Raw genomic sequence first — 26,174 nt, forward strand, 5'->3', positions numbered from 1 at the left:
GAACTTCACACAACACAGCTCATTTCATGTTCACAGGCAGCACTGGAAGACTCAAGCTTTCAGGCACAAATTTGCACAGATCCAGAGCTTAGAGGCCCTGCTGAGATAAGGACCCGCTGAGACAAGGACCCGCTGAGATAAGGACCCTTTGCTGATAGAAGAGAAAGACTGAAGCCTCTCTTCTTCAGAATCTTTGATCTGGAAAAAAAAAATTCTAAATATATATTTTTCCTCTTTACCTCAAAATATCTTTCCTTCCTTTTGTTCATGCTTGGCTGGCTGATATCCTATTTTTCTGCATGAATACAAATCCTGCCCACCTTCCCTGCAAGACTTTGCTTAAGAAATAATTATATTCAGCCCTAAAGCTTGCTGAAATCAACACTTTAAATATGCTGCCAACTTGTAGACTGTAAAATAAGATGAAAAAAAGGCAAAGATTTCTTTAGGTGAGCAAAGCATTAGGGCCTATGACATAAATTAAACAGAAGATACAACGGCAGTAGCTATTCTGTTTTAAGAGGCCATTTCAACAAAGAAACAGGGCAATGGCAAAGAAAATTTATTCTAGCCCAAAACCTCCAAGCCTTCTCAGTATCGCCAGTGTGGCTGTGATAATTTAAATCAGTGTTTCACAAATTACTGTATCCTGTGTCAGCTGTACGGGTGTCAGCCATCAGCAACTGGATGAGAAGGTAACTCACCCCCTGCTCTACACTGTGCATAGGTTTAGTTATCTGGGTGTGATACTGCCAGCTCTGGCTTGAAAGAGATACAACATGTACTTATTTATCATATGTCTCATCTTCTAAAATGTTGCATAAATCCTCTGCTTTCCAAAACACCTTGTAGCCAAGAAAGATGTGTTCTGTGTGCACAATGGGTTTACTTTTCTATTTACATGCAAGGTAAGTACATGATTTCTTTTTTTTTTTTTTTTACTTTCTTCTCTCAAAATCTAAGTTGAGGATTATATCAGATACTTATCCTGAAAAGGTGGAAAAATAAATAATTGTGCCCTATCTATAAAGTTCTTTATAGACTACCTTTGTTTTTCAGAAGTACTTTCACAGTACTGATACATTGCTTGTCTCCCTGAGCCATAATTTCATAGAAGTTCTTATTCTTAGGGAGGTGTCAAAGGTATTCTACATGATACAGTAGTGTTCAGAAGTTTTTTCCTGGTCCATCTTCTAGACATATAATACAGCAATGCAGGCATTCTCTCCTTGGGAGATTTGGGCTTGTTCTGGAAGCATCTCAGCATACCACACATGTTCAAAAGCATCTCTTGAAATGTAGACGGACTGCAATGTGGGATAAACATTCTGTCCAGAGGTGAGTGTGGCTGTAAGGCAGTGATAAAGCTGCTTTCTTTGCCAAGAATGGCCATCATGTGGCATGTCCTCAGAACGTTGCATAGATCAGATTATGACACCATGTCACTTGCAGGTACAAAGGAAGACTTGTGGAAGGAATCCTTCATTTAATCCTCATTGTGTTTCTAGTTTCAGGCAGGATTCTGACTTGTACTGTCACTCTCTTCCTCTATGCATCAGTAGTCTTGTTATTTGTCAGTTGTTCCCTGTCAGCCATGTCATCTTGAGGAGGCCTCGCTCTGTCAAAGAAGCCACACTGCAGAAAACAATCAACAGAAACAAAGGCATCACGCTGAGAGAACCACAGGAAGACTCAGCTGCAGTTTGATTCTTCACTCAGTCAACCTGAAAGGTCAGGTACAACCGATGGCAGGCTGACAGACCGTGAAGCTTTTTTGTTTCTATTCAAATCATTCCCTACAAAAAATGAAAGTTTTAGGTGCGAGGCACTGAGTTCCAAAGTACAGCTTTAAAAATTCAAATGAAAGCTGTCTTTGCAGGAGATGTAAAGTTGGTCTGAATGCTGATACTGACTGACTCTAATGAGAAAACCGCTAATTTCAGTTCAGCAAGACAATCATTCAGAAATTATATTTAGATTGACAGACAGTAATAACAACAGAGGTAAAATATGTGTTGGGAAATGTGCACAGGACAATGTCGTGACCTACCCTAAAGATCACTGAAGATGAGATTCCTCTCACCTAACTTTAACTGCCTAAAAGTTATTCTTTTTGATGAAAGGCTGAAAGGTACGTAGGCTCCACAAGAGGTCAAAGGAGAGTACCACCAAAAGCTAATTTCTCTCATCCTCCCAACAGCTTTTTGCTGTTGTTTTTAACTGACTAGTTAGCATAACTGGAAAGTTAGCATAGGCAGGACAACTAACCCATAACCTTTAGGCAGCTAAAGGCAGATGAGCCATATCCTAACTTAAGAAATTATTTGAATTTTTTTTTTTTCTAATGGGAACTGAGAGGGTGGCCGAAAGCTACATTGGCTCCCTGTAATATAGCAGATTCCAGTAACTTGTCTCAAAACTTGAGAAGTCAGTGCAACAACCAACTCAGAACCAGAAAAATTTAAAACCAGAAGATATGACATACTAACAGAAAAGGAAATCTTCTAAAAATTAATTCTCAAAGCTGGGACTGTTGTTACATGCTGACAAAAACTGGAAATTCCTGAAGTATTCAGAAAAAACAAAGTTAGAGTCACTTGTTTTTGAACCTAAACATCCTGAAAGAGGATCATAGGTCTTGGGAAACAGAGCCAAACTCTGTATGCCCATTTATAACCAGACTTTAATAATAAAGGAAGACTGAAAACAAGTTCCCTGCATAAAGGTCCGTGACACTGGGATGTCAGAAATGCCAAAACAAGAGAGACACGTGTATTGTTGCTTTTCCTCTGAACTGTTAAAGATCACAAAATGCAAGCCTCTCTGTTTCTTATCTTTTAGTATCTTCCAGTATGTTTCAGTGGTTTTTTAAGGCAACAGTAACAGTAATAATGCAACATACCTTCCATAAAGCTAGGGTCAACATAGCTAGTACCAGTAGTCCGAGAAGTATTGCTAGTACTATAACCCATAAAGGGATTACAAAGGAGACATTTGGAGTGGACCAAATGACAGATGTTCTGATCTGAAATGAAAAGAATACATTAAATGAACAACAATTAAGCAAGTAAAGCAAATCTGACAGTAGAACACAGAGGTTATAAGCATTCACTTCAATAGCATTTTGCAGATTAGAAATAACACATTGCTTGGAATTCTCCCAGTTGGCTTCATTTACTGTAAGTTCCTTTCCACTTGTTCATGATAATTGCTAGAAATGGGATTCGCACATATAGAAAAGACTTGTATCAGACATACAAATCATTTTCACTTAACAGAGAGTGGCAAAAAATATCTTTCTGTGCAGATGCTTCAAGAAGATTCGAGCAAAATTCTACTCACGTGTGCTGGTACAGCCTAGGCCAGTATAACTGACCTATGCTGAATTACTCTGAAACAATGGTTGACTTAAATTCAAGCTCTTAATTCAAACCACAATAGATACCAGTTACATTATTCTTATTATAATTTCTGCTGACACACCAGTATACTTTTTTGTCTATGACTTGTGTTTCAGTTAAGCAGTCCAAAATGAAACTCCAGCAGAGCGCATTGTCCTTGTGATAAACCCTAGTGCAGAGTACAACCTTTTGCTCCTTAAAAGATGCCAAGCACACAGACTATTACCTAATGGGAAATAAGCATGAAACGCTCGCTCTCATTGTCTGAGGCTCTAAAAAGCAGCAGGTGTGTACAACATGAGTTATCAGAGGTTTTAATCGACTTGGCAAAATTCTCTCTTTAGACCTTCATCTTGACAAAGAGTAATAATAACCCTTTTGTATTTCTCCTTCTGGGGCAAGCCACATAAGTAACCTCCTCCTCACTCTCCCTTCCATACCTTATACCAAATTTATTCTACGCTCTCAGACTCCGCTTGGAAGGCTCCTCCTCAATCCCATTGAATAGTTGCTCTCTCCCTGCTGCTCCCAAGTGGGAAGGAATAAGTTTGAGCTTTCCTTAGCTCCTCAGCCACAATTACGTCCCTTCGGTTTTAGTTTATTTTGTCAAACTTTCCTCTTTATTGTTAGCCTAGGAAGTTACTTCTCCCTGGGGTTTTCTGTTGGACCTCTCTCATTTACTCCTAGTCTCCCTTAAACAGGGTAAGTATGTGACAGATGGAATTTATTTTCTTCATGACAAGATGAAATCAGTTTGCAAAGCAAGCTCATTACACATACTCTCAAATGATCTTCCTCTTCAGTGCCTGAGGTACAGCTAATAAATCTACTCTTCTTAGTAAGTTTCTTGGCTATTGCCCAGTCCCTGGTCTGCACTCATTGCAAATTCTCTTTCTACTTGTTTTTTGCTATTAACTCACTGATTGCACCTGAAGTTTAGGACAATGCCAATTTGTTCATTCATGGAACAGCATCCTAAGTTTGAAGAATGGACACGACTCTGTAGTCCAGTTAAAAATTAATTCCATTTCTGTGTCACTCACTGTTGTCCTTGAAGATGTCAAATTTCAGCCTTTCTGCGACATCTAGCCCTTTCCTCTCTCACTCTTTCTCACTATCAGCTTCTTTCCTAGACTTTTCACTCTGCAAGCACCAGCAGATCTGTCTCCCAGCTACTGTCACACTTAATTGGGAGACACTTTAGAACAGTCCTTTCCATTTACTTCATCTTTGCAGCCAACTGTCCCCTACCCTGACACAGCACTTAGAAGACGGCAGTCTGGTGAGGTCTACTGATGCATATATTCTTTTACAGTATCCATCGCTGTTATGGGACACAGATCATAGTTGAAATTAGTGACAAACTTTCCATTTGAGATACCACTTGTCTTCTACCAAAGCTTACACTGCAAGTTACATAGAAAATTCTGAGACGCTGCCCAGTCCTTTGGGGGTTAGCACTTTAACATTGACTTGTAGCCTGGAGATTAAGTGCTTGCAGTGCTGGCCATACCTTCGTTGATCTAACAAACACATTCAGCTACCACATTCTGGTGCAGCTGTAAATAGTTATGACTCTAAAAGACTTCAAAAAGGTAGCATATATAAAGAATAAATACGTTAGCCAATTAAAGCAAGAAAAAATTATTTCAAGGCAAACAGAATTAGTAAAAAACCCCATGAAATCCCACTCCTGGGTCCCAACAGGTATCTTGCTGGTGTGATCAAGTGATCAACTGTGCGATTCCTTTCCCCAGCCTCCCCTTCGGGTTGCTTCTTAACCACTGCAGAACTTCATAGACTCTCTGTATCATTAGATTCAGAAAGAACAGTGCTCATTTAGTAAGGACAAAATGTTTCTGAATAGCTCTCCTTGTGTCTCAGAGTGGTACTGTATCTGGCATTAAAATGCAAGGGGAGAGAAAAAGAGGAAAAGGTCATCTGAACTGTCTGCAGAGATTGCTCCCAGAGAGAAGCCAGTTAAGGAAAAAGAGGAACGCAAGGAAAAGGCTTATCTGGCTGGTGCAATCAGAAGGGGTGCAGTCATGATGGGCTGTACAAAGCCTGTAGCAAGCAATGAACTCAGCTCTCCAAGGAAGAAAGCACCTCCCTTCCACTGCTTGAAAATCCTGATGAATGCTCCTTGAAGACCTGATCACATATAGCACAAGAGCTGGGAAGTGTTGATTAAAATCGAATGGGCCCCAAGACAACAATAAGTGAGATTGATTAAAAAACCCCATCTCATCCCCACTGTGCGCTTCCTCTGTTTGCAAACTCTTGGGCACTACAGGCAAGAAGTTCTAAGTTTTTTAATTATTATATGAAGAGGATCTGACACTATCAACACACAGCATACATACCTTACTTATTAAGGTTTGAGCTTCACTGCAGTTTCTGTTTTAATGCTATCATTTGTCTGAGCATGTTGCTGTGGAGCTGGAGCAGTAATGTTATAGACCACTTTCCAAAATAATCTTAACAAATATTTGTAAACAACAGCAAAAAGGAAACCCAAGCAGCACTTTCTGTCCCCTCAAGTTTGACAAAATGACTGACTCCATTTTACAGTAAGATCAAACCTGAGGGAAGACCTATTTGCTTGCAAAAATTTGATTTAGCAATTTCTGGTATTGATAGCTTAAGGCAGGTTCCTAGGTGGCATAATGTGACTGAGATAAATGCAACAGGAGATGGAGCCGGCATCGCTGCACTGGGCTGGACTGTACCACATCAGCAAACCAGAACAAAAAGACTCTGGCAAGCTGCTGACCAGCTACGGATGGGTTGGTAGAGGGACAGTCTACTGCAACTGCACATTCTGAATATAGAAATTATCAGAGCGGGCGAGTACTTCTGTAAAGAGAATTTTTGTTTACAGATTTCTTAAGACAGCATTTGACTGAACCATATCTGTCTCCTTAGGCACCAAGTCCGCTTTCATTCGATCTATGGCAACTACTCGAGTAGCACAGGTGCTCTCAGACAGGGGTGACCCAAGCCACTGCTTGGTGCTGTCTCCAACTTAGCTCATAGGGCTGCCTATGGATTGCACAGGAGCACGGCAACTACTCTTAATGAATGCACTCCAGTTCACTGTTCAAAATTAGGTGGGGTCAATCCACATCTCAAAGCATGTTTGGGATCCTGCTGAATCAGTGGAACCAGTCTGTTTCATTGAGGATGGTGGATTTCATTAGGCTTTGGATGAAGCTGATAGTAGTTTATGCAGCTACAAGTCCCTATGTCCATGCCATTCCATGTCTTCCTTTATGCATCAGTTCTTAAGACATTTGCTGCATTTGTGTGTTGCATTTTCTTTCCTCTTAGGCTGTGAAAACAACAGGGCAACGTAGCTCTTCCTGTGATACCTACAGAGCACCTATCAGCATGGATCCAGACAAGGACATCTGAGTCTTCCTGAAGACACACTGCAACCAATTACGAGCGGTGTAGCGGTGCTCAGCCTTGCTCGTACTGCACGGGTTCGTAATCCCCTCTCCCTTCTTCCTTCTGTCATTCTGCCTTCCCAGCCAGCAGAGTGCAATGCACAGTGTAAATTCAGTAGCTAAACTGGAGCCTGACAAATGTTGAAATATAAACAAGAAACTGCAATCTTACAGAAGTGCAGAGCATCATGTTTATAATCCTTAGATTATCAGCAATGAGTAAAACAGACAGCAGAAATTAGGTCTATCCTGCAGCAAGAAGAATGCTGCTGCAAATTTGCCACAGCTCTTTCCTTTTAGCAGGAGTGACACCAATGGCTAATGAAATATTTGCCTGCTAAAAATCCTAAAACCATCCTGTCGCACCCACACCCTTTCCCCATGAATCCTCCTTTGTCTTAGGTTTTTGAAAGCAAGGCCAGGGCTGTGCTAAGTGCTTGAGATGTATTTCCTGACCAGAGGATTCTATGCAGTCCTGAGCCTCACCCCTGGCCGCGTGCATTACCACTACAACATAATGCCCCTGGGCTGCCTCCTCTTATACCCGATACAAAGACTTGCCGGGCTACTAATGCAATTCCTGGTGAACACTTTGATGCTGCAAGTCCTGAACACCCCCAGAGCTGAGGCAGAAGCTGGAGGGGAAGAAAGAAGCAAAGCATCCCTTCAGTTCTGCCTGCCTGGTTTCACTGTTTCCACAGAAGGCTGTCCCTCCTCCACCCCATGCTGTCCGCAACAGCTTTACATCTGATTTTGATTTGAGACAAGTTTGCACTATTCAGCTTGGATTTCTGTTCTTCCCCATGTGGTAGGTTTAGTACTGCAGGATTCAGAGCCAGGGAAGGTTTCGGGGGATTTATCTGTTTTCATCCGAAGTGCCCAATATGAAGAAGTGGAACTTTGACACAAGTGTTGTGTGTTGGCACTGCTCTTCAGATCCACATTGGCTTTCCTCTTCATTCAGGACTAGAAGACTTTCTTACACTGAACAGCGAAAACAGCGGGTGCTTCTCTGTCAGGCTGGTGAGAAACACACCTCTCAGACCTCAGAGAAGCTGACTGACTTTTGGCCTTTCACAGCGCTGAAAGTCTCACACCTTTAGCACGTGAAAGGTGACAAGGAATGCCATCTGGCTCGGGCACTGAGATGAGGGTGAAGCCAAGCAGAGGGTTACGGACAGAGCCTTTGTCTGCTATAGTAAATAAAGTCCAAGCTGGTCTCAGCACAGATGCTGTCTAATAGCCTGAACTTCAGAATTGCTACTGTGGCTCTGTGAAAGTCCATCAAAGACATCAGTCATGTGCTCATGAAAGTACTTCTAGCCGGCGGGGGGTGTGTGTGTATTTTCCTTTTTTAAACTGTGCCACAGTTAAGCACATTGTAAGTAGATAAAAGAAATAGTGGGCTTTTTGCCACTGATTTTTGTACAGTTTGGATTTTGCTCCTGATTTTGGTGCTACAAAATTGTAGCAACTGTGCAACTGCACCTTCAAAACTGTCTTTGATTCCACTGGAAGGCAGCGCAACGCAGCAAGGAGTACGTGTGACAAGCTGCCAGTTCATTGGCAGTCCCTTGTGAGCAGATGGAAATTAGGTTTTACTAGTGCAAACATCCAGCATCTATGGTCAGAGTTCAGTGCCTGCCAGTGGGATTCTCACAAAGCTATTTTATTCCCTCTTGTGCTTTAAAAAATAACTTCTCCATAATTTAATCTGATACTTTAAGAAACAGTAGCTAAAATTCTAATGCTACCCCTTTTACTGCCCATGATGACCTTCTCTAATCTTTAGTCATTTGGCTTATAGAGACTGAGAAACAGGAACTCTTTAGTACTCCTGTCTGTTCCCATCCAACCTGTGCTGCATGATGTTCTTTTATGCTCTCAAGAAAATGTTCAAAATAGAATGTAAAAGCTCCCTTGAGCTCGGAGTCATAATTAATATTGACACTTATGTTTACATTTTACAAATGTTTGTGCAAATATATTTAATGAGGAATATAAGCACATTTAAAATGCAAGTACTATCACCATGTAACAGCTAAAAAAAGAGTTATAAGCCTTAGTCTGAAACCAATTTTGCTCACTGTGGGACACTGGTCAAACAGTTTACACTAAAGGCATCCCCTCTGATCCTATCAAACATTTAAGAAAAGCAATCATATTTTATTAAACTCCCAAACTAGCTCAAGATTCATAAATTAAACCGGAACAAATTACTGATTATTCTAACTCTGTACTTTTTTTAATAAAAAGTGCTTTCACCTTGCACATGAAATTAATCCAGTAGGACAGTATTATTTAGTATAATAATACTTCTAAGAAAAAATTACAATTTTCTCTTGAATGATACAGCTGTTAGCAAGAAAATCCAACCAGTTGTACAATATATAGTTGTAATTCCAAGCCTATCGAAATGAATAGAAATAATTTTCTTGATGTTAGTGGATTTTGGTTTAAGCTCCATTAAGTTCCAAGATAGTTTTCTGTTTGATGCCACTTTCACTCTAATGTTTTACTAAAAAAGATTCAGATTTTCTTACATTTACATAGCCTTTCATACACCTATGTACCATGGCCCTCTATTCAAGATATAGACCTATATTCCATGATGATGGAAATAGAGACCTCAGTGCTGCAAATATGACTATGTGACTGCGTAGATTACTGATGTGTAAGGGAATATTCATGCCATTAAAATTATATATATATATATCAGCCTGCATAATGGGAGCCCAGTACTGTATGAGTTAAACGAAGGACATATGCTCATTTTTTTTTTTTAGACTATATTATATAAACTTCACTATATAAACTGTGAAGTGTTAGCTGATTATTAGATATGTACTTTTGACAATTAACTTTAAAATATTAAAAGCTCTATTCCACTTCCACCCTTGCACTGTCTGAAAGAAAACCATAAGCTTCCAAATAAATCTTTGGAAACTTTTAAAACACAACCAGTGAACTTTTTCAGAAGGAGCAAAAATATTAAGTAATGCTCAACTTCAAGCAAATATTTCTTCTTGCAAGTGGAACATCAAAAGAGCTTGTGCATATAACACATCAAGCTGTAGAGCTGGCAAGCATCCACTGCCATGTCCAGATATGAAACGACATAAAAGTGCTATCATTTTTCAACATTTTACAGTTGCCATTACAGGCATTTCGCTGTAAATCATCTGCAGCAAATAACAAGCATTATACTGGCTGGAGTAAGAGAATAAAATGCTTATCTGATCATTTGGTAGATCATCTGACATTTGTTGAGAACAGCAGGCTATCACCTGGGGTAAAGCACTTCAGTCCAGATGAAGGCACCAATATCAACAGAGTTCTGCACAACATGTGTTTCTGGTATGGAACACATGCTGCAAGAAAATAAAAAGAGCCTGAGTATATCTGTCAGCTTGGAGCCTTTGAACCTTTTTGGATGAATATTGCATTAAGCATCAGATCTCTCTAGTGAAATCACGGCTCTCCTGATGTTAGAGGCTGAAGTCACTGAGCATGTATGGTGAAGATTTCACCTTGTGTCTTCCCAGAGCAAGTATCAATCAACCATTCAATCTGTGATGTTCAAACCAAAACTTTATAGACTGTATCCTCTAAAATCCATCCAAAGTAAGCTGTAAAGTGTATCATTATGTTGGTTTTCCATACAAGAAAATATTCCGTTCCCTACTACTACATCTCAGCAGATTGATATGATGTATTTGCACCAAAATTTAACTTGGGAAAGTTTGTTCTGAGCTTGCCTTTTAAAAGAAAGACTGTAAATGATAAATCTTTATGAAGATGAGAACAATAAGTCTTCAAATTTCAGATTACTCTTATACTAGAATCAAATTTTCCACTTATATTTTACTTATTTCTATCAGTAATGACAAAATAGAGTGAATTTTAACCACGTTATTAGACACCATAAAAAGCAAATCTTTTCAAATTGCTCCCCAAACTCAGTGCTTTGGCACCAGCAAACAACTAAATCCAACTTATGCCTCCAAGATTAATTTTTCTTATAATAATCCAGGGCCATACAAATCTTGCTTTGCAAATAAGGCAAGTACTTTAATATCTATTTATCACATCACATCTGTAGGGATTACCAGGTATTTTAATATCTTGCACCTGAGATGCAAGATGTGGAAACCCTAGAAAGGCATGCAGACCCTTCTGAAAATCAGGGTATAAAAAGCTTAATACAGATAAGAAAGAAGTTGCTGTAGATAATCCATAAGCTTGTGTGCGAGAACTGCTGACTGGGAGAAGAGCGAGATCTCTGAACCTGACAGAAATAAGATTTTGGATTTTGCACAAAAACTTCCTCCAGACTTTTTTTTTTTTTACCCCAGACAAGGTAATTAGACACTTGCTTTCACAGTTTTGTTGGTTTCTTCTGGGTGAAAAATCCATCCTGATTGCAATAAAACAATCTGCACATTAACGCAGCAAGACATTATTTAAAAAATGAGTTAGCATCATGTATCAGCAACTTCCACAGAAAGCAATAAAGGTGTTTCGCTTAGATATTTTTTCAGGAATTTACACTAGAAACACAGGAAAGACTGATCTCAGTACTTTCATCTATAAACACTTTCACAGCCATGATCTGAGTGACCAAATACATGTGCTTCACACAAAGATATCATTTTCAGTTACTTACTGCTATGCTTCCCTCGGGGAGCTTTGCTGGTTGTACTTTATAAGGCATGCTCGTAACTTCGAAGGACACATTGGAAGAAAGAGTATAGAGATCATTCTTTCTCTGAAATTATGTAAAAAAAAGAAACTATTAAAAAACATGTTTATACTTAAAAGCATTATGAGAAACAAGCAGAGAAAAAATACTGAGCGCTGATTTCCTAAGGCAAAGATGGTTTCTTTCGGTAAAGGATACAGCAATCCTGGGACCTGTGTATGTCCATGAGACGAACACATAATACAGCATATAGCTGAAATACAAAGACTGCCTGTTCACAGAATCACAGAATCTTCATGGTTGGAAGGGACCTTTGAGATCATTGAGTCCAACCGACAAAAAAACAAAAAAAACCCCCAAAAACCCAAACCAAAAACAAACCACACCCCACACCCACCCACAAACAGACACAAACCAACAACCTTGGGCACTAGAGTGAAGTGCCCTGAAGTGCCATGTTTACACGTTTCTTAAATACCTCCAGGGATGGCGACTCCACCACCTCCCTGGGCAGGCTGTTCCAGTGCCTGACCACCCTCTCAGTAAAGTCATTCTTCCTAATATCTAATCTAATCCTCCCCTGCCGCAACTTCAGACCATTTCCTCTGGTCCTGTCATTATTCCCTTGGGAGAAGAGGCCAACACCCACCTCTCTACACCCTCCTTTCAGGTAGTTGCAGAGGGCAATGAGATCCCCCCTCAGCCTCCTCTTCTCCAAACTAAACATGCCCAGTTCCCTCAGCCTCTCCTCGTATGACTTGTTCTCTAGACCCCTCACCAGCTTGGTGGCTCTCCTCTGGACACGCTCCAGCAGCTCAATGTCCTCCCTGTAGTGAGGGGCCCAGAACTGAACACAGCACTCGAGGTGAGGCCTCACCAGTGCCCAGCACAGAGACATGATGAAGAAGAGGCATGTTCAAACGGTGAAGAAGGGTTAGATGTGTAGAAAGACACATGCAGTTCCTCGTATTTCTGACTGGTGAGTTTGAAGCCGGGGGCGGGAGGTTTATGGGGTGTCTATGTTTTAAAGCCTTGCCTGTGCTTATGAAGCCCCAACAACAAGCGTGGGTATCCTGAGAAGATTTCCAGGCCTATGTTGAGACCAGGCTGGTAAAGCTCCCTGATGGCAGCAAAGATATGGCTGTGCCTTCCCATCAAAGAGCAACAACAGGAACAAAAATCTTTGCACTTCACTTAAGAGCGTGATGGGTTTCTATCGCAGTAGAGCTCAAAAACCCCACAGCAACTCACCTTGTTTCTTTACTACGTTGTGCAACTGCAATAGGAATTTATAGCAGTCATTGTTTAACTGGCTGACTAGTAAAATATTTGTATCTCTCTCATTAAGCACTTAACTAAATATGTATCTCTCTGTCAGTTCTCTGTGTTTCTTTTATACTTCCTTGCATTTATAAAATATTACTACATTAGATTAGATAAGACTAGATTAGGCATTACCTTCCCTGGTTCAGAATGATTAAAAACTGTTACATCATATAGCTCATGCTGTGAATTTAAATTAGTGTTTTCACCTCATTTGGAAGCCAGGTAGGCACTGGCACACTACATCTGTGTCTCACTGTGCTGTCCTGACCTTGACAATAATCTCCCACTCTGTGCAAACTGCCTTGAAATGATAGTTAACTGCTGGTATGTCCACTGGAAAAATATTTGCCTAAATCTGTTATGAACTGGCATAAGCACTGATGTGTGAAAGTGAATGTCTTTCAAAAAAATCTTAATGTTTGGAACATTTACTACAATGGATACAAATATTTTCCACACACATATTTTGCATCCTGTTGAGCTCTTGGCATCACTGATATCTCACTGGAGTGAGTTTTGAAGGCTAAGTACATCACGTATCAAGTAAATCTTTCAGTTCACTTTGAATTTGACATGTTTCAATTTCACTGAATGTTATTTTATTACAGGCAGATGATCCTGCACTGGAACTATGTCCTCCCTTTTTCCTTGTTTTTATCCCAAGGAATGATGGCTGAGTGGTTACCACGCTCTTCTGCAAGTCAACAAACCTATTTCTAATTCTACTAATTTTTGGGTGACACATACAATATGGGATATAAAAGGGGGTAATGATATGGATCTCCTTTGAAAATGCTTTGATATGCTCTGAAAAGCATTAGATATAGTTGAGTGCTAATATGCCCACTGGAATCCAGAGGGCTAGGAGCTATGACTAGCATATCCCTTTACATTAGACTCCTTGAGATAAATGATTTTAATCTTTTGTATGAGGATATTTTTGAAGCCCTTAATCATTTTTGCTACCTGTCTCAATCCTTTCTGAAATACAATGACTAGAATTCAACTATACGTATTTCTGAAATACGATGACTAGAATGTCAGTATTGACACTGATTTCTGGAAAGACAGAGCCTTGTAAGTAAAGCAATCTTTCATTTGGCAGCAGCTTCTTACAGTCCAGTGTGTTTGGAACACCGCTGTCACTTCCTAAATCCCCTTCTGCAGAACTCTTTCTCCTTCCTTCTCCTTCTCGCACATTTAGGAATTCTGCTCCATTGACCAGACTCAATTCCTGTGCGATTACTCAACATCTTTTCCTCCCTGCTAGGTGCTGCTTTTCTCTGGAATTTTCTGTTGCATCGAAGGCATAAATCCTCTCTAAGAATTGCTTCTCTGGCTTCAGATGTTTTGTGGAGCAAAGACTGAGGTGAGAAGACCTCATGATAACGTGGGCTACTGTTTCATTCCTTCACTGTCCCCTAAACCTGGGAGACAACTTGGATGCAGTTGGATGACCACGGCCCAACTCAGAAGTTTTCACAGAAATGCTGAGGTTGGAAGGCAGCTCTGGAGATTGCCTACTCAGACCACATGCAGGGTCAACTACAGCAGTATGCTCAGGGTTATGTCCAGTTGGGTTTTGAGCATCTCCAAGAATTGAGACTCTGCAAACTCTAGAAGCAACCTATTCCAGTGTTTGACTACCCTCACAGTAAAATTTTTTTTTTCTACATTTAAATGAACCTCATATATCTCATTGCAGAAGAATATCAGGTTGGTCAAACATGATTTCCCCTTCGTAAATCCACACTGAAAACTCCCAGTCACTCTCTTATCCTTCAGGTGGCTTCCATTTTTTTTTCTCCATCACCTTTTCAGGGATTGAAATGAGACTGACTGACCTGTAGTTCTCTAGATCCTCCTTCTTAAAGATAGGTGTGATATTTGCTTTCTTCTAGTCCTCACGAACTCCTCCCAGTCACCTTGACCTTTCAAAGATAACTGAGAGTAGGCTTGCGCTGACATTGGCCAGTTCCCTCAGCACTTGTAGGTGTATCCCGTCAGGTCCCTTGACTTTTCTACGTCCAATTTGTTTAAATGTTCTCCCAGCCTTACTGAAGGTAAATACTGATTGCTGCAGGTTTTCCCTCTAGTCTCAGAGGCCTTGGATTACTCTATGTAGATTTTACCATTAAAGACCAAAGTGAAAGAGGCCTTGAGTAACTCAGCCTTTTCCACGTCCCATTCAGCAGAAGACCCATATTTTTCCTAGCCGTCCTTCTGCTTTTGATATACTCACAGAAGCCTCCTTGATGCCCCTTAAGTACCTTGCTAGGCTCACCTCCCAGTGGGCTTTTACTTTCCTCTGTCCCTGCACACTGAGACGCTGTCTCTATATTCCCTACCCAGCCCCTACATCGGGTCAAGAACTCTGCTTCCACCTCATTTAGGTTTACTTTCTATGTTTGAGTTTTACCAGGAGCCCCGTGCTCATCCATACAGGCCTCCTTGACTTCCTGCATGTCAGGATGAACAGCTCTTGAGCTTAAAGGAGATGATCCTGGAGAATCACTAGTTCTCCTGGGCTCTTCTTTTCTCCAGGATCATCTCCCATTGAGGTCTTCCAAGCAGATCCCTGAAAAGGCTGAAGGCTGCTCTCCTGAGGTCCAGGGTTGCAGTTCTGCTATTTGCCTTGTCCATTCTGCCTTCTTTTTAAAAATCTAATTTTCTCTTCAAATATGTGAGTGTTTACTGGTGACTTGAAGCCAGCACATTTATTGCCTTCTGGAACTCATCTGGCTACGCCATAGTTTTGTTCTTTTAAAATATTGAGAGCAGCTGAATGTTTATTATCAGAACATTTAACCTCTCCTTGGGGCTTATATTAGGAAATAGCAATATGAAGAAAACTGCCTCAAATGACTACACAGGGACAGTCAAATCAGCTCCTTAACATAGGTGGCATCTAATGCAAGGGAACTACTTTTTCTATCAACACTGCTTGAAATGAAAAATTAGACCGATTTAATATTGGACTTGGCAAATAAGTATTTTTAATACACTTTCATGGTGCTGAACATCTATGAGATGGTCTTTAGAAAAATAATTTTTCCTTATCACGTTAATTATTTTCCATTTTCAGACTCAAGCCACTCTTCACTTTTTATTCAGGAGCTTTAGACTTCTCACACAAAGTCCCAGCATGTTTCTTTAGTTGTGCAATAATCTGCATTCAGAAAAAAGCCTGAAAAAAAAGTGTTATGCTTTCAATTCTAAGCGATTCGTATTAAGCAGGATTCTGGATATGATTTATATGATTTATAAAAGTAATCTGTAATGGAGAGAGCAGGGTATATTATATTATTAAAGAGGTAGACATTAGATATGCAGCCCGATTGGCTAAGGTACAGTAAAGGCATTAACTCATATAAAGGAAACACAGCATTCAGGGAAAAATAAATCCTTTCACCTACTATACATGGCTTATTTAATTTTCAGCTTATATCAGCAATAAGAACATCAGAGGAGGGTACTTCCTGTGGATTAATCCTTCGTTAGGGTTAATAACCTTGGGTTGTGCCCACAGCTATCAACTCTCCTCGACCCTTCCGTAGGCTCCTGGAAATGCTGCACATCTCCATTGCTTTACAGGAATGGAGAATATAAAAGACGAGAGAGTATTCTCCTGCATTCACAGAATTATGTGTTTGTGGCAAAGGGCTTTAAAACGACTGTGGTCAGCATCAGTTGCAAACAGGATTTTTACTTGTACCAACACCTTGGAGATACAGGCAGCTGTGTCTCTCCTACAGCCTCATTTATAACTCGCAAGTCATTTGTGAGAAACAGCATTTCTTTACCATATAATTTTTTAAATAGCATATGTTTAAATATTCGGTGTTTACTGGAAGCAGCAGGACCTGTGGTTTGCAATTCAAGCTGAGGACTTCATTGTGGCTCAGAGGAAGGGGAAGAAGGAATTTGGTATTTGTGAATGTCAGTGCCTAATGACTAACAGCAGGGAGCCCAGCCCTAGCTACACTGGCCTTTTGAGGTTCCCTTTCTGTTAGAACAAGCAGAGCCTGCTCTTGTGTGTGTTGTTGAGACAGTAGTTTGCCAATATCCTGCTAAGTAGGCAAAACATGGCCATCCTCTGTGTCGCTTGCGTGGTAGATCCCTGCTGGTGGGATTAAGGCTTCTCTCTCTCTACACACTTCTGTTTTACAGACAGATTTCTGAACCGAAGCCTTTGTTTTCTTTAACAGTTGCGCGACATGGAAGCAACCAGAAGTGAAGTGCTCCCAATAATGTTTCCCTAAGTACAACTGAGACAAACAGAAATAATGTGGGAAGTGCTGGAAAACCTTGGGCAATTTGAAGGAGAGTTCTCCAGGCTCCACTGGAATGCTGGTGGCTTCTGCAGGAAACTCAAGCAAAGACCTCACGCCTCCCCAAAGCATCTTTAAGGGACATGGAGGCATCCTAGTCAGAGAGCAGACTAAAACTACATTTTAGGGACAAACCTGGCCCACAAGGAGCTAGACTGAGGGGAGGTGGAATAAAACTTTCAGCAGCTTAAAGAAGTCTGACAGGTCCCTGTTCTTCTGCAGGTCTGAAGAGATTAACCACTGGAAAGACTCCCCAGAATGACTTTGTTCCATTGCCTCCATGGAGCATTACAGAATCACAGAATCACGTGGGGTTGGAAGGGGCCTCTGGAGATCACCTAGTCCAACCCCCCTGCCAGAGCAGGTCTACCCAGAGCAGGTTGCACAGGAACGTGTCCAGGTGGGTTTTGAATGTCTCCAGAGAAGGAGACTCCACCACCTCCCTGGCCGGGAGTTCAACCCCTCTGAAATAGTTTTTTTCTGGCTATATGCAGCCCAGTGAAGCCACCCTATGTGAAGGGCAGGTACTTTCTCTATTGCAAGCTGCATGCTCTGGTGGAATTTCCGCCCCCCTCAGAACTCACATCTGTTGCGTATGGAGTTCAGTGGTGTTATAACAATATTGGCCTTGCTTGATTAAAACTTGTTCCCCTTCGTGCCTGTTGGAGTCTGGCACATTTTAGAGACGAGGGTAAGCAATATGGTGTTACCTTTTAAATATATGCTTTGGGAATTCATTAGCGTGCTTTCTTTCACCCCTACCTCCAAAACCCTGAACTACTTCCAATAAATAGAGTAGCTTACATAAATGCTGAGAGCAGAGGTCATACAACTATTTGCGCTTGTATTAATTTGTTAAAAAGTATATGTATGACTCTGTGCATTGTCAAAAAGTACTCGTGCTACTTGTAACAAGAGGGTATGTCCACCCAAATGTGTCTGACCAGACAATACAACTCCTCTGAAAATCAACACATCCTCATCTCCGTCATTAACTTCTTACACTTCACGTATTATATACTTTACATTCATTTAAAAGACTATTTTAAATTACAATAGAGGCAGATATTTTGTTGTGATTTCAGAACACTTTAATATACAGATTTTAATGGTTATCGATTTAAGATGTTTATTTCTTCATATACCTGACATTACCTACACTTTAGCACATCTAGCAAGAGTCTCATGTTCTACTCTTGTGAACATTTTTACATTATTTTAAATAACAATAAATGGAAACAAAATTAGCCCACAGTCCAAACAACCTCCATCCCAGTGCCAACGACTCTTTCTTTCTAGCCCTCATTCTGTAGAAACAATCAAATCCATTATAATACAGTCTTTTTGGCCACACAGTTTTCTTTTTTACTTATTTTGTTTTTTTTAAATAACAACAATTGTTTGATGTAAAGGCAAATTTCTTTGATGACTTCTTCCTTTTATTATTACATGTGGCTTGAAGGGCAGTACATCAAATTTATGGCGTTTAATTCTCAGTCTGAATTAAACTTCCATATATGGCTTATATATAGCAATAAATGAGAGAACAAGATCTCTCTCTCGCTCATTAGAGCATAGACTGTAACAGAGATGGTAGCTCCAGGTGCCAGGCCATGAAGGCAAAGGAGGATGTGAGGACCGGGAGGACTTCTAGCTGATAGCCCAAAATAACAAGGTATTACATCAGGCTCTTTCTCATTTTCTATACCCCTCCAGACCTCTCATTTTCTTTTTATGTCCTTCTAGAGGCGCAGCTTCAGCAGAAGGGAACATCATCATTCTATAAAGCGGGGATGCGGGGTTTCTCAAGCTGAGGGAATCGAATTCACTTCTTCCAGTCATGATTCTCTAATCACTAGACTGCCAGCTCTAGCTTCTGCCGCTGAATATTGAATAAAGAAAGACATCTAAGTCTTCCAACTAATGCTATATGTACCTCCTGAGTAATTTTTGGATTTTGCCTTCTGACAGGGTGGAAATATTCCCTCTTAATCCTGATTTAGGTGCCTATCCTCGGGTACAGGATAGCCCTCATGCACAACCCTAATGGTTAGCGCAAGTGAATTTGTCTGAGGTACCCTCTTGTCTCTGTATGCTGTACAGGGAGCCTAGGTATTTAGTTTCAGGTTTTGGATGCTAGTCTGGGGCCAGGCACTTAAGATGTGGGTGTTGCAGCACTCATCATGTTTATTATGTCAAGCGTCTATTTCCATTTTTAGGCAGCTAAAAAGAAACAGCAGCAGCGCATGTTCAGAAACACTGAAATAACAAGTATTTAACAGAGAAGCCAAAACATGGCTTTGTGTATTAAGGGAGCACCTGATTACAGTGTGGCTGCGATGTTTCTGCCACATTCACCTTGCACACCCTCTGCATTTTTTTACATTACTGCCTCCCCAGGCTCTCCCAGAAGGAGATTTGTATCACTGAGAGGAACTTTCAACACAGGCTGAGCTGAGTTCCACTTCCCATGGTGCTGTAAGTGTCCAAAGAGCTTGGAGCCTGGAAGGATGTCACAAATCAGACAGATGGTACAGATTCATCATTTAGAAGTACATTTTCAAAACAGATGTTTTACTAGCCAACTCCTGAGCCTCATATTAGAAAGTACCCATCAGAGTTCAAAGGACACTGGGCCAGATCCCCTTGGATCTCTCTCTGATGACTCAGAAATAGAATGATTAGACAAATGGGGACATAACAGAGCTCCAACAGAACACAACGTAACATAACCATATAAGGTTGTTTCTCTTTTGCACGAATAAGGCTATTATTTGCTCGATCAGCAAGTCTGAATCCAAAGTCAGCTTTACTAGAGGGTTCATATTTACAGCCAGGCTTTGAAGTTAATCCAAAAAAGTCTGTGATTCTTCTTGGCCTTTGCACAATGTCTGTCTCTATCTTTGTGGGCTGGTTGGGAAATTTGGGCTGCTTTATTTACTCAAACATGTCTAATCATTGCACGTCATTTAACTGTTATTTGTTATGGGAGTTTGGGTTTTAAGGTGACAGATTACAACTGTCAAGAGGAAAAGGGGTCAGCTGTTGTCAGTTAAACTAAGTGGAAGAGGAAGGAGTCACTCAATACATGACTGATCTTTTGTGGCAACAAAATATACAGGCTGATCCACATAACTTCAATGAGAAACATGAATTATTTCATCATAGTGTTAATCAATCACATTCAAATCCTACTCAGGTTTGCATTAGTATATCTATAAGAAGAAAATACATAATGACTGTGTTCTCAGCTTTAATAAGCACAAACAATTTCTTCTACAGATGATCATATCTTCATTTAGATTATAACACACTGAGGAATGTTCTATGTCATCATTACCCTGCTTTCTTTGGCATATGAAAATTTTGTACATTAATTGTATGTGCAAAAGAGTTTGGGATGTTGCTGTAGAAACAGCAACTTTTCCTCTAAGTGTCTTTACAAAACCATGACTGTAATGGGATCTAGCTGCCTCTTTTGAGATGGGAGGAAGGCAGCCAGAACGCATCACGCTATTTGCTCGCTCGCTCTTCTCAATATCTTAAGTTTGCATGTGAAGCAGGGGTCGTTTATTCTGGCAGCTTCTTACACATAAATGGGAGGATGCAAAAGTTCTCTGGGGACTACCTTTTTTTTCTTAGAAAGAAATCCTGTTGCTTTAAGTCGAGTTTTCTGAGCTTTTACAAGGCTTGCAAGTTACTATTCAAAGGAAACAGAAGTGTTTCCTAAGGATACAGATAAAAGGTAAAATCACAGCCCACAACAAGCCTTGTTTGATAGCAAGGGTACGTAAGCACAGTGGAGTAAGGAAAAGATGTACTTGTAGGGGTGTTTGCCATGAGGTCTCTTCACTGAGGGAGTCTACAGGATGGCTCACCCTTGCCCCTGCCCACAGGTTGGTAGTAAGGTTCCATCTCTGCCTTGTGCTCACTGAGTGAAGAGAGGTGCAGGCACAGCAAGCAGGATTTATTAGGGAGCAAGGAGAAACTGAAGGGACTGCAGCACTGGCATTGCCTGCTGTGTTTGTATGCATCTGCGTCCCATGGCATAGTTTTGGCCCTTTCCACCATCCACAGCAGAAGGTGGGCAGAGAAGGCATTTCAAATCAGATGGATAAAGCATATACTCTGAAGACACTTCTCCGTCTTAGAGGTTACAGAGTTAGGCAACTAGTTTTGGCACCTAACTTTCAGAGAACTAAAAGTCCCACAGCTCCGGCATTAAACATGCCACTGAATTTCATGCAGTTATCCTTGTTCAGAACCTAAGTCAGGCTAACTAAGCTTATATTCTAGAAACAGATTCTGCCTTTATTACGAGTCACTAAGAAAAGGAGATTTCCTATCTTCTGTAGCTAGTTTGTTCTGTTACACATCTTCTATCACAACCAAAAACTCAGAGAAACACTCTCTGTTTCTCATTAAATTTGTTTAGCTTTAATCTCTTGCAGTTATTTCTTGTTACATACTAAACTGGACTTACAAAAACTTTTATGAGGCTATTTCCCACTGAAATAACTGTAAATAGTCTAGAAATTTGGCATCTAAGGATCTGTGCGAGGGCTTTCATTTATGTGTTTGTTTTTTCACAAGGCCTTGGTTTTGTCCCTTACAGAGTTAATTATATTTCACCAGCAGAATGATGAACAGAAATACTTGATTGGATCCGGGATATGTCAGGTCCAGTCCCCAGTAAGGTAGCTAGCTAAGGGAGCAAAGCTTTGGCTTTTGATTGTGAAGAACACGGGGAAGTTTCCCTGTGATACTGCTGGCACACTGCAGTGGTCAAAAATTATCACAGAGTTTTCCAGCCAAGGATAATATCTCTGCCTCTTTGCCTGTCTCTGTGTGTTAGGAACAGTGAACCAGCGCAGTAAAGTTCCTCCCTGAACTTAACAGCGACCAGCCAGTGTGCGAACGTCAAACAGTCTCTTACCGGAATTAGAAAAACTGGAATAAAATTCCCACAATATTTTCCAATATATATCTGTTTCTTTCTGTGAGTGCAGAAATGCTTACATACTGGAATTTTCTGTGCAAAATTTTGTAAGACCTTTGCAAAAGCTTACACAGAAGATGTCCATCCCAGTTACCCAGATTTGGAAGGACAGAGAGACATCCAGGCTGTCAAGCTTTTGGGCTTAAATTTGAACTAGATCCTGCCCTTTTTTCCTACTAGCAGATGACTCGCTGAGTAAACCTAAATTAAGTACATCCAGTCTAGCTGGATTTGCTAAATATGCCTCCTCTTAAAAGCACTGTATTTCTGTTAAGGGAACTGAAGAAAGGATATGGAAGTTTCCTGGGACTGACTGTTAACAGGAAGAAAATGTACTGACCAATCACGAAATAATTCACCTAGTATCTGAAAGGATGTCCTCTGTTACTGAGCTAGACAAAAATCACTTTCTCTCATGCAAGATAGTTCTACGCTCTCTTCAGTCGTAATGGTGCCAATAGCTGTTGCAGAAGAAACAGAACCATGAGTCCTGACAGATAGATAGAAAAATCTTTCAACTCATCCTTAGTCATAGCCCTGTTACACCAAGAGAGACCCGTGATCCCCAGAGCACGCACCCATTGTGGATTTGGAGCCATAATGGTTAGCTGTTGAGCTGGCATTCAACTTTATAAATACTGTCCCATCTGCTCTCTTGTTTCTCCAGGAAAGCAAGTTAAGTGAGGAAGAATTTCTTTTACCTACTTTCCCATTTGAGGAAAGGGAGAAATCAACTCTAATGGTGTGAGGAGCTTAATTCAAAGCTCCTGTTGTAAACTGAAGATCCTCAAGATCTTCTTGCTAGGGTAAGAGCTACTGTGGGGATACATCATCATTCTCCTACAGCTCTGAGAAACACAGGAAGGTTCCTGCGTTCCAGGTAGAAAGACTGGGGAATTCTAAATTCCTTGAAGAAGGAAGGTGATAATCAATTTGATCAAGATAGGATCTGCCAAGTTATTTCCTCGTAACAGCAAACTGAATTGTAAATTTCTCAATGTACTGTCCAGTGTTAAAGATATGACAGAGGCCACATAGTACTACAGAGACATGGCCAGCTGTGAGGTAACAGCTCACAGTGCAATCCCTCTGCCTTATGCAGTGTAAATACAATTCTGAGAGCAGATCAAGTTGGAAATGCAAGAATTTGCAAAGAAAAGTTCATTTTTCCCCGTCGTCTGCACTGTCCCTTCTTTTTAGTGCTAAGGCCCAGATTGTCGCTACGTGAGTGTTGTATGTTATATGAGCTTTGTACATATCACTCTTCCCTAGATTAACAGAAAATGAATAACAATGAACTTTTAACCTGGACACAGTGTACACCACATACTGTTTGGTTCCAAGAAAAACCTTCATCAGGAAAGACATGATGAATGCAGAGCACACCATGGAGACCTAAGATTATTGATTAGGGCCAGTTCAGGAAAGCAGAAACAAAACCAGGAAAGGTATTTAAAAGTAATCTTGGAATTTTCAGGTAAGATTCAGGACATGAATTTGAGAGGCAGTGACAGTGAGAAAAAGAAGAGTAGGTAGCGTGTACGCAACCTGAACAGGAAGCAATGAGATGTTATCTTCAAAGAAAGTAATAACAAACAATTTGCATTTGTCCCATTTAATTTCTTCATTTGTACTCTTAAATATCTGATCAAATAAAAGACGCAGGGGTCTTTGTGTATAGAAAGAGATTTCTGTGTGCATTACCTCCAGGAATGTTTGGGCCCATAGCCGGGACCTGATTTTTAGCGCTGCACTCTTCCCTCTTTCCAGTTGTCCCACAGTGCAGGAAATTAGGATACACTTCACATTTGTACAGTTCTGTGTACAAGATAAAGGGAAGTCATACCTCTGCTTTAAAAATGTACATAATCATTTTGAAATGCTATAAAATAGCAAAACAAATCAACTTTCCCTTAAAGAGCTAAGTAGTCTGAAATCAGTAATTTTGCCTAATATACAAGAGATACCCCATGAGTCATTATGAGAATGATAAACCAAGGGGGAGATTATTTTTGCACCACCAATGAATACAACCACTTACCTGTAGTAATGAAAATAAAAGTAATAATTTTCAACAATATCTACTCTGAAGAACTCTTAAAATGTCCAGGTACTTATCAATCCTTTGAAGCATGTACTTTGTCTTCATCGATCAGTCATTTTGTGATTTCAACACCTTTTTTTTTCCTGTTCTTTATGCCTGAAAGTCTTTATTTGTGTTCCTAAATCTTTCTCCTCTTCTAACTCTCCTGGTTTTCTTACTGATGTTTATTTTATAGCAGCCAGAACATTTGCTGAGATTCACTCTACTTGAAACTTGGTGTCCATGAAATGTTCCTGATGAGCAGTGATTCTGGCTCATACACAGGGTTGAAGACAAAAGCCAAGCAATGCGACTCTGAACTATATACTGTGTTATATAGCTTTTATATATATATAAAATCTGCCAGAAGAAAGCTGACTAGAGCCACTGAAGGGAATGAGCAAAGTCTCATGGGGTGACCACAGAAATTATACAGTTGTTTGGGGCGTAGAAAGGAAGAAAGAACTCATAGAAAAATGATTAGAAGTGTGTGTAAAAATATGTAGATTTTTATACATACAAATAGGTTTTTCCTGAAAAGTTTTGGTTTCATTCAAGAAGAAGTCTGAAGTTTTAATTGATCCATATTTTTATAACAAAGAAGAGAATCCTTCCCTTACAGATTCTTTATTGTCACTCATGACAGAAGGTCTTGTGACCTCAAAAGCAAAGCTAAGTTCTCACAAGTTCTCCCTTGGGAGAGTGACACTGGTGGCACTACCAACACCCACGCTTCAGAACACGAGATGATGATGTACGTAATATAAATAAAAACACGCTTAAGGAATCCTGTATCTTTATAGACAGCTTTCCCCACAAATCGCTATTGGATCACAAGTTAAGTAGGAGCTGTATGCTTAATCACTGTTTTCTAAATCAGTCTGAAAATGAAACTGTAAACCCTGGAACTTGCAACTATAAACCTTTTTTTGAAATGAGTATTTCAAAGTATCTGTTTATTTGGCTTTTCATATTTAAACATCCTCCAAACAGATTTATTTATATTACAGGAAGGAGGAGAGCTGTTTTCATTAATCATAGTGGCCAAAACCACATATTAACAAAATAAATCATTAGCATGCAAAAAAGTCTACTTTTGGCTGACATTTTAGAACCTAAACATATATTTCTATTTTTCTTAGTAATGCATTTAGCCTGTAGTGATTTTCAAAACGCTGTAACATTAGAACTAATGGAAGAGAAAACAAACATTTAATAAACAGCATAAACAGAGTAAGAGGTTATCAGAACATTTCTCCTCTCCATGAAAAGGCTTTGATGAAAATTAAAATAACTTTAAATTTCTGACAGAAAAATTTACAAATTTTAAAGAATTACCTTTGGCCAATCAGTCATTTTCCAGAGCAACATTCACTTTCCATGTATAATTCCAATGTGTAAAAAAAAAAATTAATTTTCCTGGATCTGCAGCATGCAATGCTGAAGGCCCACAGAATTGGGACTAACTGAAAAAAATGACATCTTGCTTTTCTACGCCCATCCTGGAAAAGTCCTTCTGTATATCCAATGCTAAGTACTGTACCCATTCCTATCCTATATTTGTGCTTATCAAAAGCATATTGTACTAGGAGACTGCTCAACACAGTCCCAATTTTCTATTACTAAGTACTCAGCTAAATATTATCTGTCTGCATCAAGCAGCTGAAAAATCTCTGCTTTGCATTTGAAGATGCAGACACAGTACATCCTTGAGAACTTTGTTAAGCACTTTCAGTTGCTGCAGTAATTTTTAGGTTGGCAGCATGTGCACCTAATCACTAAGAAAGGTAACTGGTGATTAAGGTATTACTGAAGAATGGATTAAGTGTCCTGTGATATTGAGTGCTACATCTGTGAAAGCCCAGGCATTCTTCCTTCGGCCC

At 40.1% G+C, this 26,174-nt stretch overlaps 1 protein-coding gene across 1 annotated transcript in view; it reads right to left on the minus strand.

The window, feature by feature from the left end:
- Positions 1-948: 948 nt before the first annotated feature.
- Positions 949-26,174, minus strand: part of ITGA8 (integrin subunit alpha 8) — a 115,005-nt gene continuing 89,779 nt past the window's right edge. Inside the window, exons 27-30 of the mRNA XM_074157027.1 lie at positions 23,913-24,026; positions 11,517-11,618; positions 2,903-3,025; positions 949-1,635 (exon numbers count right to left, since the gene is read on the minus strand). Of these exons, the coding sequence (XP_074013128.1) occupies positions 1,549-1,635; positions 2,903-3,025; positions 11,517-11,618; positions 23,913-24,026 (426 nt within the window). The 3' untranslated portion in view covers positions 949-1,548. The remainder of the gene's footprint in view (positions 1,636-2,902; positions 3,026-11,516; positions 11,619-23,912; positions 24,027-26,174) is intronic.

Source organism: Numenius arquata, chromosome 12 (genome assembly GCF_964106895.1).
Source record: "Numenius arquata chromosome 12, bNumArq3.hap1.1, whole genome shotgun sequence".
In the NCBI taxonomy this organism is placed as follows: Eukaryota; Metazoa; Chordata; class Aves; order Charadriiformes; family Scolopacidae; genus Numenius; species Numenius arquata.